This window comes from Ochotona princeps, chromosome 11 (genome assembly GCF_030435755.1).
Source record: "Ochotona princeps isolate mOchPri1 chromosome 11, mOchPri1.hap1, whole genome shotgun sequence".
In the NCBI taxonomy this organism is placed as follows: domain Eukaryota; kingdom Metazoa; phylum Chordata; class Mammalia; order Lagomorpha; family Ochotonidae; genus Ochotona; species Ochotona princeps.
The window spans coordinates 45,342,498-45,356,937 of NC_080842.1; the positions used below are offsets into that span (position 1 = coordinate 45,342,498).

Sequence of the window (14,440 nt, forward strand, 5' to 3'; positions counted from 1 at the left end):
AGGAACCTGAAGTGAGAACTTGACGTCAAAAATTAAACCCAGGCTCTCAGATATGAGATACAGGATGCGGTTGTGTTAATCCCTCATCTTGACACCTGTACCAGGAGAATCCTAATCTACAAAAGACTCTATAGCAGGCTAAATATCAGCTTCCACAAATCCAGGTACACATCCCAATCCCAGAATCATTGCATGTGAGCATAATTGAAAAGATGGTCACTTTGGAATTTCCCTGTGGATCTAAATCCAATGACACATGTTCTGGTAGGAGGAAGGAACAAATCAGTAGAGATACATAAAAAAAGGCTGAAGTGATTTGAAAAATCCTGAGAGAAGGCCCATAGCGTGAGGGATATTATAGTTACCATCAGCTGCAATGAACAAAAAACAGAATCTTGTCTGGAGTTGCCTAAGGAAGTATAACCTGTTGAAACTTTAATTTTGGATTTCTGGTAGCCAGAAGAGAAAGAAGAAACCAATGATGTTTTAAGCCAATTTATGGTAATTTTATGGCCCCAGTAATGTTTACTTCTAGTATTTGTGCAATTTTATTTTTTCATCTTTAGTTCTCAGACCCTTTTGGAAATTATTGCTGTCTGTAACGTAAAGTGTAAATCTAACTTCACCTTTTTCAAAGAGTTATTCTGTAGAGCCAGGATCAGTTACTAAAAATGTCAACATTTTTTTCTCTTGCTTGAAACATCAACTTTGATTTACATTACATTTTCTTGTGTATTTCAGTTATTTTTAGCTCTTCTATTTCATTCTCTGCTCAACTTCTGTATTTATGCACAGTTACATTATATCATTGGGTGGTACAATAGTCCCCTGAGACTACATCACTCATTTTAATGTCTTATAGGGCTACTCTCATCTCATATTTTACTTTGTTCGATCTTTTTCTTTCCCCATTTTTTGTAGTTACTCGTGTGTTTTTAAATAGGCTTTTTCTTCAGAAAGTTTAGCTTATGGAAAAATATCTTATTGGTATTTATATTGTAGTTGTCTGAAATATACAAATTGATTTGGGGAGAACTAACATTGAAAAGCTTAACACAAGGGTAAGGACTCTAGTATCAATTTCTGCATTGATTATGTGTCATCCAAAGTACTTTAAAGAATACGTATACACATTTTTACACTTATTAAGCTTAATGCTAATTAGTTTTGCTTTTTCTGTTGAAGGTTATGATTTCTTGAACATGGTATTGATAAGTAATATTGTTTACTTTATATTGCTATGTTACTTTGTAAAATTATCTGTGTAAATTTGTAGTACTTAAATCATTAGTTCTCTGAGACATCACATCTTATAAACATAAATAATCACACTTTTTCTTACTAACTCGTGTACTTAATTGATATATCATAGCCGATAGCATGCAATTATGGTCTACTTTACCATCAAAAATATTGGAGCTGGTGGTCAACGTTCATATTCTGAATCTTAGAGGAAATGTCTCTAGTGTTTTCTTCATGTGTGTATATATCTCAAAAAAAAAACCCAGCTATCCATCTTAATTTTTAAATCAGGAAGTGGTGTTGGAATTGGATAAATATCTTTTCAACATTTTTGGAAATAATCTCAATTTTTTTCCTATTTGGATTTAATAGAACACAATTTGCATTCCTGGAAAGACCTCTTGGTCATGATACATTATGTATTTTATGTGGGCTTAGTTTCTATTTGATCATTTTTGTTTATCATTTTGCAGCTGTATTTATGAGTGACATAAATGCTATTCATTTTAAAAAGATGTATTAATTTAAAAGGCAGACTGACACAGAAAGAGGAAGAGATAGAGACAGAGATGAAAAAAAGAGAAAGAGAGAGGAGAAAGATCTTCCATCCACTGACTATCCGTGACTTCCATCCGTGACTATCGCATGTTGACTAGCAGCCAGAACACACAATCTGCCACCCTTGTGGGTCTGCTTTGTGGATGGTCCTCACCTGGTGCCTTTGCAAGTGTGTTAACAGGAAAATGACTCAAAAGCCTGGCAGCATAGGCCAAATATTGCGTCTTTATCTTTAATTTAGGTATTTTTGTACTTGACTCGTAAAAGGGAGTATAGGCTGGGTCAAGTCAAAGCCACGAGCAAGAAATTCCATCTCCATAGGGTTCACATGGACTCAAGACTTGGGCTATCATCCATTGCCTTCCCAGACTCATCATTGGGAAGCTGGATTGGAAGTGGAGTGGCTGGGACTCCAAGCATCTCTTGGATGTGGGCTATTGGCATCTTGAGCTGCAGCTTAACTGCGTCAGCTCATGCTGACTTCTGCCCAACATTCTGACTCTATATTCTGATTCATTTGTATTCATTCATTCATTTGTTGATTTTCTATAAGATGTATAAGAAAAAGTGTTACCCTTAAATATCTTTCAGAAAATAGAAGAAAGGGAACTTCCAACTTATTTCACTGACCTAGCATAATGCCCAAACTGTGTTATTCTTGGAGACCACTAGAAAATAAAACTATTGACTAACATCTCTCTTAGTTTATCAGCCAGAGTTGATACTTCAGAGGGAACATTTTCAGACAAACTTGACTCTTCAAAGGAACTTTCAGGAATGTTTCATAAAGTTTTGAGCATTGCTTTATAATTAACATTATTTGAAATGCAAGGAGACGGGAAGAGAGACAAAATCTGGTTCATTCACTCCAGATATGTTAGCAACAGCCAGCTGGGCAAAACTGCAGCCAGGAGCCCAAAATCCAACCACATCCTTCCACATGGGAAGCAGACACCCGAGTACATAAACCCGTCACCCACCACCCCCTCCCAGGGTGCACAGTAACTGGAAACTGGAATCTGCAGTAGATATAGGACCTGAACCTGTACACTCCCACACAAGAGCCTTTCAGCAGCACAGGTTTACAAAAGGAGATCTGCATATGAGCAAGGACTGGAAGAGAATCACATTAACCAGTGTGTAAAAGCCCATGAACTTAGATTCTACTGATGTCCCGTACAAGGATATACTTGCTTTTATGAATTTTTGAGTAAATAAAATTTATTGATATAATGATACAAAGTAAAATGAAGTCTGTGTGTGGTAACTGTAGTATCTCCGTTAAGGAATCTATTTCATCTTCTCTAAAAAAAAATTCTTATCCTGGAGAAAAACAAGAGAATTGTTTAAAATATTCTTTGGAATTCAAATGATTAATTGTGCAATTAATTTTAAATACAGATGAACAAGAAGATACATACAATGCTATGCTAATCTTAGAACAGAGTATCCAAGAAAGCATGGCTAAGATCGATTATGAAAAAAATTTTTAAATCAATTTTTCTTTGTGTTTTCTGATTCAGACATCAATTACTTACCTCTGGAGTTAGTTTTCCCTAGCCACCCTGAAACATTGTGGAAATCTTAATTGATTTCAGTGCTTTATTCTTTCAACATTTTTTTTCGTCTGCATCTTTGCTGGTTTTTCTTGAAGTTGCCCTGAGCATCTTTTCTTTGTCTTTACTCACTCCCCACTGAGAGTGTATATACTTCTATTCTGTGGAAGTACTTAGACCAAATTACTTTGAATCACAGCACAGAAAGAGTCCTTGCAAAAATAATACCGTGTCATTTTTTCCCTGCCTTCTGTATGTAAAAATGTAATTTACCATGGCAGTACATGGTTTTCTCATTCAGTGCTACACAATTGCGAAGAAAGGGATTTTTGATCTCTGTATGTGTTAGTGAATTAAACATAGTCTGTGTCCATTCTCAAGACATCATTTAATGAGCCCGGAATGACAATTTCATTTTAGCTCAAATTTTCAGCTTTGAATTCAAATAATCTGTTTTTATTTTTGCACATTATTGCTATCACAAGAGTGAACAAACTTTGGATTCTGAAAATCACAATGTTATGAAAGAGAACAATTCCAGCAAACCTTTATTTTAAGTAATTTTCCACATTTACTGCATGTAACATGAATCAATAGAAGAGGCAATGAGTTATTATCAAGGTCCATTTACAGATTTCTGTTATTTTTCTCTAGTGATTATATGTGTCTATTGCTAGCTGTAGTTCCACGATGTGGTTTGTTTTAGTTTATATTCAGGTTTAGTCTCGTTCCTGATTTAGGGCTTTAGGAGAAAAGCCAAGATCATACACTGGCACGTCAAAGTCACAAAATGGGCTATAAAAATATTTACAGGTTGTAAATACATATTTCACAATCGTTTAGTGTCTTCTTTATGTAAAGTATTTTTCTATATTGGACTTACTGATAGGATTTTTTTAGTTTTTCATTTCAGGCACACTTGCTTTATGTTGATCAGAAATACATGTGCGTGACATGTATTTTATAATCCACTTCCAGAGTTATTGCTTTAACATTTTAAATTTCATCTCATAATTGATTTTAAGAAGTTACATCAATAAACTAGGATGGCTTATTCACATTTAAAATTTCCTATACTGTATATGCAAAAAGAATGTCTATAAATAAAAAAGAATCCTCCAGAATCATTTATTTGTTATTGTACACATGTCCAACATCAAGTATTGTGCATTGTGAGCAAGCATGTGGTGTTCGTTGATTTGTCACTTACCAGCTACAATTCATAGCTAGTCAGAGATAAATGACAGTTAAGATGAATTATCTCAGAGAGCAGTAGCTTATGTTAAATTGGAAAACCTTTTATAAATCATAAAACCTACTTCAGATAATTGTTGGCTAGTGTCCTAAACTACCTTTTCATGCCTAATGCACATACTGAGATTATTTGTAAAAAAATCTATTTTATTATTTTTTTTTACTCATAAAAAGTGTATCATGCTGTAAAATCTGTCCTTGATGAAAAGTAAGCTATGTATATATTGGGCCTTTTCCTAAATATGTATTTTTTGCTGAAAGGATGGAGATAAATCTTGGGCTTAACATTGTATAGACACCTAAGTAAAATGCCTCTAGTATTCCACTGAAGTTTAGTTGGCTGGGGTATCTGTCAGATTGTAACATGTCAGAGCAGGGAAGCTAGGTCTCCAAAGATGCCCACTGTGTGTTAGAGGACGAGATAAAGTCAACTCCGTCCATCACTACATCTGAGCAGTATCAAGAACAATAAACACTAGGCCAGACAGAGAAATGAGATTAACTGAACAAAAGGAATTGAGAAAATTGCTGAAAAAATATGCTACAATAGCACAACATCATAATCTACAAAGTAATCTTTCTGCATTATAACATTGGTTTGGTCTCCATAATTATGCTTTTTTTGAAATGTATTTAATAATTTGACGGAGTGAGAGGGGAAAGGAGAGAGAGAATGTGGCCAGACGAAGGTGAGAAGCCAAGCATTCCATCCAGGTCTTCCACATAGAGCGCAGGGACTCAAGTACTTGTAAACTACTCATTGTTTTCCTAGCTGCATTAGCAAGAAGTGTGATTGGAAATAAAGCCACTGCAAATCAAGCACTTGGTTATGAGATGTGGATTAACCCACTACACCACAATTCTGGCCCCGCTATAACGACCAAATGTCCTGTTCATTCTTTCTTTAAATCCTCCTTGTCCACTTACATACCTTCTCCTCAATAATAGTTCCTGAATATATATAGTCAGTGTCTACATATTTTCTATCTGCATTTTATATATTTAATTGTATATAAAGATTATGTTTAAATGCATATGTATACTATATATATTTCTTTATATATATGAAGGAAACTTTTGCATCTTAGGTGACATTGAGAGGAATTAGCTGGTTTGAGAAACTAAATATGCATATAGAAAAAAAAGGTACATTATGTGATTTGATTCTTTTTTTTTTTTTTTAGATTTTTTATTTTTATTACAAAGTCAGATATACAGAGAGGAGGAGAGACAGAGAGGAAGATCTTCCATCCGATGATTCACTCCCCAAGTGAGCCGCAACGGGCCAATGCGCGCCGATCCGATGCCAGGAACCTGGAACCTCTTCCAGGTCTCCCACGTGGGTGCAGTGTCCCAATGCATTGGGCCGTCCTCGACTGCTTTCCCAGGCCACAAGCAGGGAACTGGATGGGAAGTGGAGCTGCCGGGATTAGAACCGGTGCCCACATGGGATCCCGGGGTGTTCAAGGCGAGGACTTTAGCCGCCAGGCCAAGCCGCCGGGCCCGTGATTTGATTCTTATGACTATGCTTCAATTTCTAGTGTGTGCCTCTGAATTCCCTCAGACTTGCTTACAATTGTTATTTTTTGCTATATTGTTTCCACTCTGCTGTCAGTGAGTTCTCTTTGTTATCTTTAAATCAACCATGGTGGGAATATTTGTAATGTGAAATCAACAGAAGCTGTGAGTCAAGGCTTCATTCCACGCCCTCTGACAGCAGACTTGTTAAATATTTACCAGCACACACTACTGATAAACAGTAAGCAGATTAGATATTATTTAAGATTCAAAATGAGCTTCACTCCTAAAACTCTCTATAACTATTTCAGAACCAATGATTTAACATATTTTTGGATAAACTAATCTTAGTGGATGATGTTTTTTGGCTTTGCTTTATGACAGTTTAATAGGCACTGGGATATCCCGTGTCCCTCACCAAGTTCCCTACCCTCCCCACTGATTTCCCCTCTGGTTTTACAATGGGTGTCTTTCAAGAACAGTTGTAAGTCCATCATGCTGCCATTGAAGTTATCTCCCAACAATATAGGCACGGACGATGTGGAAAAGTCTAGCAGCCTACTGTCAGGGCCTCTTCAATCATTTCACTGGGAGTCCATTCTTGTTCTGTATGCATCTATGTTCCTTAGTGGACGATCAGTATGCTTAGGTTGTATTGACGTTTTCAGCTAAAATATTAATGTTTACATAGTGACTGCTTTGTAAACTGAAAAATTCTTCTTGGTTTTATGAGTAATAAATTTGCATTTCACAATCGGAAGTGATTTGTGGTTGAAATGACAAAATAGTGTATGTTAATAAAAATTATTTAAAATTGATGTTTACTCAAAACTATATTCTAATCCTTGAAAATTCTTTGTGTTGCTATTTTACAGTGAGGCCCACAGTAATTGAAACTGATGTTTATGTGAACAGCATTGGACCAGTTGATCCCATAAACATGGTAGGTAAGGAATGTAAAAAACATGGAGATCTCAAACATGCATGTTTAGAATAAAGAGAATTTGACTCAACTTGCTAATGGTTATTTTTTACAGCTGATTTTTCATGAATCCAGACCAGCATGGAAAATGGTTATGTTTCTGGTAGTGGCAACTGGAGACAAAATATTTTATCTAAGAATTTTTACCCTGCTTTTAGCCCATGTTTACAATGAGCTGTGTTTGAAAGTGTTATGTCAGAGGATTAAAAAACATTGCTACTTGAGCCATTCAGAGTGTGTCCATAAAAATATCTGGAAAAAGGACGTCAAAAGGTGAGAGGGGGAAACAGGCAGAGAAGGAAAGAGAGTTTCTGGCTGAGAAAGCAGTATGAATAAAATCACAGAGCAATGAAACACCAGGTAAGTTTAGGGCAGCTTTCAGCCAATTGATACCCCTGGAATATAAAGTGTGGGATAAACAACCATGGAGAAAGATATGTTTAAAGGCTTTTCAAGGCTCTTCTTATAAACAACTATAAAAGGAAGCTTAAATGCTGTTTTATGAATTGTAACCCTTTGAATAACAGAAATTACTGGAAGCTTTTTAACAAGAGAGTCTCTAATTCTGATTTTTACTTTCAGAACATTCCTCTTAATAGCATAGAAAATGAATGCAAGAAGCTGAGGTCAGGGGTTGAGAGATCAGTTAGGAAGTTGGTTTATTATTCTGGGAAGTAGATATCTAAGGTTTTGCACAGTAGGTAGCAATTGACCTGGCTAAGACAACAGCACTCTTTAAAAATATTAGAGAGATTTTTTGGGGGGGGATGGGGAATTTCATAACTCATTAATTATACACTGTATCACTTTAAGATAAAGAAATATTTTGCAGCTAGTATGGTCTTTATTAAAGATGACGATTAGGAACAGCATGTGCTCCCAATACTAATGATGCATTCAGAAGAAGCTGTTTGGTCCTACTTTGTGTTATTTGCCTACTTTTCTGGGAAGATGTTTGAATTGATAACAGATTATTGTTAAAACAGTAAAATCACCTCTTTACTACAACACTTCACTTACTTGAATCCCCGTGTCATTGCATTGTATCCGACAATTGCTGGTCTGCTTATTCTTACAGTGTTACTTTAAATCCAAGTTTTCCTGACTCACCTTGCTGTATGCATGACTGTCATCAGCTTTCACAGCTGTCTGCCCTGATGAGTGCAATAAAAGCACTTTGGCTGGACTATGCCTGACATCTTTGTTACCTTAAGGAAAATGGATAGAAACTGGTTTTGGATAAATTGAATGTGAGAGAGTAAGGAATGTCTTCCCAGACTGTCAAAGAAGTCAGTCTTAAATATTAGGCTGGGGGAAATCTGGGCTGAACAATAAATCTTATGAGGAACTAGTTAAATTCTCTGAAATTAGAGGAAAAATATTTAAAAGGCTTAAAAATGATGACTGAAGAATTGAAAGGTAGGAAAGCTAAGGGAGCATGTGCCTTCATGGACTTGGAGGGGATTCTGAGATAGTCAAGGAGGCAGCAGGTTTGACAAGGAGTAGGAAGGCAGTGACATAGAAACAAAACAGAAGATTTCAATGAGTTTCCAAGTATTATCTGTGACCAAAACAACGTTCTGTAAAACCCACTGTAGTTCTGTAAATAGAACATATTTCACATACCTGTGAACAAAAATGTTAAAGTTTTTATCATTCAAATAGGAGATCTCATATAGTAATACATCACTAAAATGTTCATTTTTCTTCTCAGGAAAATCATTCATTGTTCGTTAAAAAAAAACAGGAGTAGTATGAATAGAAGGGGGTTTGAGAGTCAAGGGAAGATAGATTTATTTATTTGTGAGGTAGAGAAAAATATTCAAACACTCACTGTGCCTGGTGCTGGAGCAGGTCAAGAGGCAAGACCTGGGAACGTTAGCGATTTACTTGCGCTCTCATTGGTGCCTCCAAGGATTCGTGTTAGTAGGAAGCTGCGATAGGAATGGAGCCAGGGTATTAACTCAGGGACTGGTGTGGGTATGTTAGTCCTAATTGCTGAGCTGTAAACCCATTTTAATGTTCAATCTCTAAGCAGGTACTGCCTCTAGTAGAGAGGCCTAACAGTATGAAAAAATCTGTGCTCTCCTAAACTGTGTGTTTTTGTTGTTGTTGTTTTTAATTTTGTTCTTGTTTTGCATGAATTCTTTAAATGTAAAATGTGGTCATTAAAATAATGAGAGAGAAGATTCAATGCTGAATTAGTATTCTAGAGACGCATTCACATGATGGTTACCAAGAGATTTCTGTGATATCTTCCTATTTAAAAGATTCATGGTACTAAAGATTTAGTTTTCCCAGTGGAGTAATTACGTAATGGTAACCTTGGACAGTGGTCGTTTGAAAAACTGCTAATTAAATGAAATTGCTACTGATAATAATGGCATTAAAACGCTCTGTGGAACATACGATATTGTTTATTAAAGGAAAGCATTGTCATACCAGGGATTAATGAAAACTAGATTCTGTAGAAGAGTTTAACTAAACAATGAAGGAAAATTAGAATTCACTTTTCATAATATGAGAAAAATTGCCCGGAATATGAATGTAATCAAGCAAGCCAACTTGGATGTAATTAAGCAAGCAAGAACAGTGTTCCCTATTCCCTCTTAACTACAAATGCAATATAAGTTATCAAAGGAACACACCTAAACGAATTGGCTTCACTGTATTTTTTTAAAGTTAGCTAGAGTTTGCTTTGCCAAAAATCGATGTTTCTTTTTCAACTTGGTTATCTAAAATTCCACCTCTACAGACCATTGGAAACCTATATAAACAAAATTATTCTACATTAGGATATATACACATATGTATATGTGTGTATGGATATTTACTTTTTCCAGGATGAGACTGGTGATTTCAATGTTGTTTTTATAAAAATGGAGTATCTGATAATTGAATATAGATGGAATAAGTATACTGGTCAATAAATAGTTATTTCCATAATTTCCATTTTGAGAACTTCAAATAGAAATGAGTGGCAAATGTGCTAATAAAGGAGAGAATAAAACACAAAATATTGGTGACTGTTCAATTTATGAGTGTTCTGATTAAAAGCTTCTTAAATGTAGGCAGAATAAAAATGTACCATTAGAAATAAAGGCAGAATGCCACTAATAGATATTATTGGATTGGAATTAAATTTTTCTTTCTCTCTGAAGTTTCATGTTTTAGAAGATTTTTGCGTGTGTATTTTAAGTACATGTCTTAATAATAATGTCTTACCCTCTAACTAATGGGCATAACATTCAAATCTCATAGCAAATCTCCAAACCAAGCTAAGCTCACTGATTTCTGTAGGGAATTCAAGATGGTATTATGGATATCTGTGCCTATAGCACAAGATTATTAAGCAAACACATTGTTTCTATTCTTACCTAGGTTCAGCTGTGTTATTGAAGAGGAAAATGAGGATTTTAATCTCCCTACTTTTTGATTCACTTTCTGATTCCATGAGGTCTATTCCTGCCGTTATCACTCTGTGATGTTTTATTTTTTTATTTTTATTTATTTTTTGTCACATTGAGTAGGCTGCCAAATTGCCTAGTCACTTGGCCAATTGCAAGTCTAGATATCTTATTAATTTCCTATTTATTAAATGTACATCTAAAAAAAATCTCCATTTTAATCAATATAAACAGAGTTTAATACAGAAGTAACAGAAACAATGCATATATGAGCAAAAAAAGCTAATTCGTTAATTTTATGTTCCTTTTGCCATATACATCTGTAGATGTAAAAATGATATAGAACCCAAAGTATAGGAAGCTGAATCAGGCTTGCTGAATATGTTTTAAACCTCTGTCAGTGTATTGATGCATGCCTTGAATAATTTACTATTCTTTATTTCTTTTATTTTCTTTATCCCTTGAAAAATAGAATGAAATCAATTCTTTTCCTTGGTAGTACAAGGAAATATACTGGTGCTGTTACAATGATTGAGAAAAGACAGATGATACTGTTTTAATCAAGTGTAGAGCCATTTGTGCTGTGGGTTAGCTAGATGAGTAATTATTCTCCGCAAATCATAACTGTATAACCAGATTCATTGCTAACCATGATTTGGCTCATCACTCTGTCTTGACCACAATGAGATCATTTGGGAGGGGATGACAGATAAGGATTTCAGTATCAGCCAAACTTCATGACAAAATTAGGAGTATACCTTAATTCCCATGTGGGCCTTGTATTTTGTGTGAAGTTCTCATGTTTTTCAACAAATGGTAATACTGAGCTAATGAATAGTTACAATACATACTATATTTACTGTAATAAACGTTATTAGCTTGAGTCATAGTATTTTCATATGTGAGATTAAAGTACGTAGTTGGAAAACTGGCATTGTGATAGTGAGACCATACTACAAACTTGAATCAACACAGTTTAATCAGGATGGATAGCCTTGCATTTATTATGCTATTTAGTCAGATAACTTGGGAGGAGACACAATAACTATCATTATATTGATTGGGTCTCAACTGCTAATGATCTATTTGTTATCTTAAAAGCTGAAGTACTTCTTATTCTGAGTGAAAGGAGATTCCATTTCCTGTCTGCATTGCTTATTTAATATTCAGGTAATTATAATTCTAAATACGGACATCAAGTACAAGAACACAGCTTGAACATTTTCTGGGAATGATACTAATACAAATAAGTTCTTCAGTTCTTCAGTTAATATTAAGTGGTACAGACTTTAATGGTCCTTCTATCTTACTGCAGGATATTTTGAAGATTAGCAACTTAAAAGGGCTTGAGAGAAACACCACAAGTATTTAGCAAGGATGAATTTTCAAGACCCACCCCCCCATACTCTACAGCTTCTCCTTTTATGTCTTAGAATGAGAGAACAATTGTGAGTTTCAGATATCCTAAATAAAACTTTCCAGCTAAGTGCTACTTGCGAAGTTCCGCAGTAGATGAAACAGGTCTCAATGACGACCAGTGTAACTCGATTAGGAATACTGGCAGCTGAACATATGTCTACCAGTGCTGGATTTCAGCCAAGCACTATGTGGCTGACACCTTCAGCAGTTTCTGCTGCCTGATCCCACAAAGGAAGTGCAGAATCATGGCAAATAAAATCAACTCAATGTTCTTTCTAGCAATTACAATAGAATGAGTTATGAGCTTGCTTTGTGTTAAAATGCAAATAATCAAATCAGAATATGTCATTAATGTAGGATGTACTGCTGCTTGATTCTGAAAGTATAAACATTTGTGCAAGGTGAAAAGGGTGGTTGGATTCATTATAGTTGATTTAAAAATAAAGTATCAGGTCTGAGAACAAGTTTATAAAGCTTTAAGATGTTCTTAGTGAGTCTGCCCAGTAATTTTCCATATGGTTCAAGGAACAAATACACCAATGATGTCATATGTAACGGTCTGTTTGCTCTTTAAAATGTGTCCCTTTTTGTGTACCCCCAAATAAATATTATTTTTTATAGTAGTCACTGCAAAGTATTATAAAATTAGAAGTCAGGTTTTTTTTAACACTGAAGTAGTTTTCTTTTGTGTTTTACTTACATTTAATGTCTTCATTTACTAAAAGCCTTGAATAAAAAATTCAAAAGAAAAAAAAAGAAAAAAGAAAACCATACTGGGTGATCCCACTTAAGGATTCAATTTTATATGACTTATATAAACTTTAAAAAAGTTTACTAAAAAAGTTAATTTTATGGTATTTTTCTCCACAAAGACTTGTTCAAGTGATATTTACTTTCAGGAATTTCACAATATAAATGTTTTGACTTCTGAGGAAATCATCTAAAATAGTGGATTTACTAATATGTTAATATTCTTTTACATTTTAGGAATACACAATAGATATAATTTTTGCCCAAACTTGGTTTGACAGTCGTTTGAAGTTCAATAGCACAATGAAAGTACTAATGCTTAACAGTAATATGGTAGGGAAAATTTGGATTCCTGACACATTCTTTAGAAATTCCAGAAAATCGGACGCTCATTGGATAACAACTCCTAATCGTCTGCTAAGAATTTGGAATGACGGTCGAGTTCTATACACATTAAGGTAATAGTGTTTAAAAAATTTAGTTGCTCTAATTCACTTTTGATACTAATACTTTATCCATTCCTGAGCTGTCCCTTTCTAAACTTGCAAAGTAAAGTATGTGGATCTCCTTTCATTAACTAACATCTAAAGTTAAGATATGTTGTGAAAATTGTTCCAGAAGCTTGAAGTTACTTTTATGTAGAAAGCCCACAAAACAACCAGAAACAATTCTGATTTCCTTTACTCAAAGCAGAAAAGGTTATAGTACAAGCATTGGGTATTGAAAGCTATACGCAAATATTTGAGCCTATAAGGCTACTGTATTTTGATGCTCTAATTTCAAAAGTGTTGTAAAATTATCTAACAAAAGAACAATACATAAGGGTGATATGTAAGGTTGTACTTTATTAACTCATTTCCCTTAGGTATATCTGTTTCAAAGAATCATTCAAAATGAAAAAATATAACGATAAGAAAAAAATCACCACATGTAACCCTCCATAATTGCTCATCTTGTCTGCATGTGCTCATTTGCATGTGTGCATGTGTACGTGTGCTCAAATCCTGCAGTATGAACTTTGAGATGCGAGTAATGGGGTAAGCGTCCAGGATAGCAGTTACCTAGCGCTTACCAAGCCCATAACTCACAGCTCAGCTCCTTTTATTGTGTACCCTGGGAGGCAGCAAGTGATGGATGAAGTAATTAGTTCCCTGTCACCTGTATGAGGGATTCAAGTTGAGTTCCCAGGTGCTGGAACATGTAAGGAGTGATTCAGTGTGCCCAAGATCTACCCCCCTCCATTCATTTCTCTGCCTTTCAAATAAGTAAAAAGTAATTTAATTAACAATTCACATGTAAATCACTGATAAAGAAAATGTTCGAATTTTCATACTCAATTGTGATTGGTATGAATAGTGCCAATTAAGACCTTGAGACTTCAAGATAATTGCTATGTTCTAATACATCACAGACCTTTATTGTAGCACAAAATCATGATTTTGAATTAAATAAAAGATTTGGGCATTCTGACACAGTGGATTACACGCCTGCTTGGGACATTTGTATGTCATATCAATGTCTGGTTCCACTTCTCACTACTGTGTATTTTCAGTCAAACTCCCTGATAACATACCTGGGAAAGCAGCCAATGATGGTCCAATTGTTTGAACTCCTGTCATTTCCATAGGAGTCATGACAAGAGTACATGGCTAAACAGCTTTGGTGTGACCTATCCTGAAATATTGCAGGCTTTTAAGGTATAAACCAATGGGTGGAAGATCTCTCTTCTACATCTGCTATTTGAGCTTTCAAAT

General features: G+C 35.0%; 1 protein-coding gene across 1 annotated transcript in view; it reads left to right on the forward strand.

Moving 5' to 3' along the window:
• Positions 1 to 14,440, forward strand: part of GABRG1 (gamma-aminobutyric acid type A receptor subunit gamma1) — a 51,058-nt gene that overhangs the window by 18,614 nt on the left and 18,004 nt on the right. The window contains exons 3-4 of the mRNA XM_004579126.4: positions 7,004 to 7,071; positions 12,924 to 13,144. Coding sequence (XP_004579183.2) covers positions 7,004 to 7,071; positions 12,924 to 13,144 — 289 coding nt within the window. The remainder of the gene's footprint in view (positions 1 to 7,003; positions 7,072 to 12,923; positions 13,145 to 14,440) is intronic.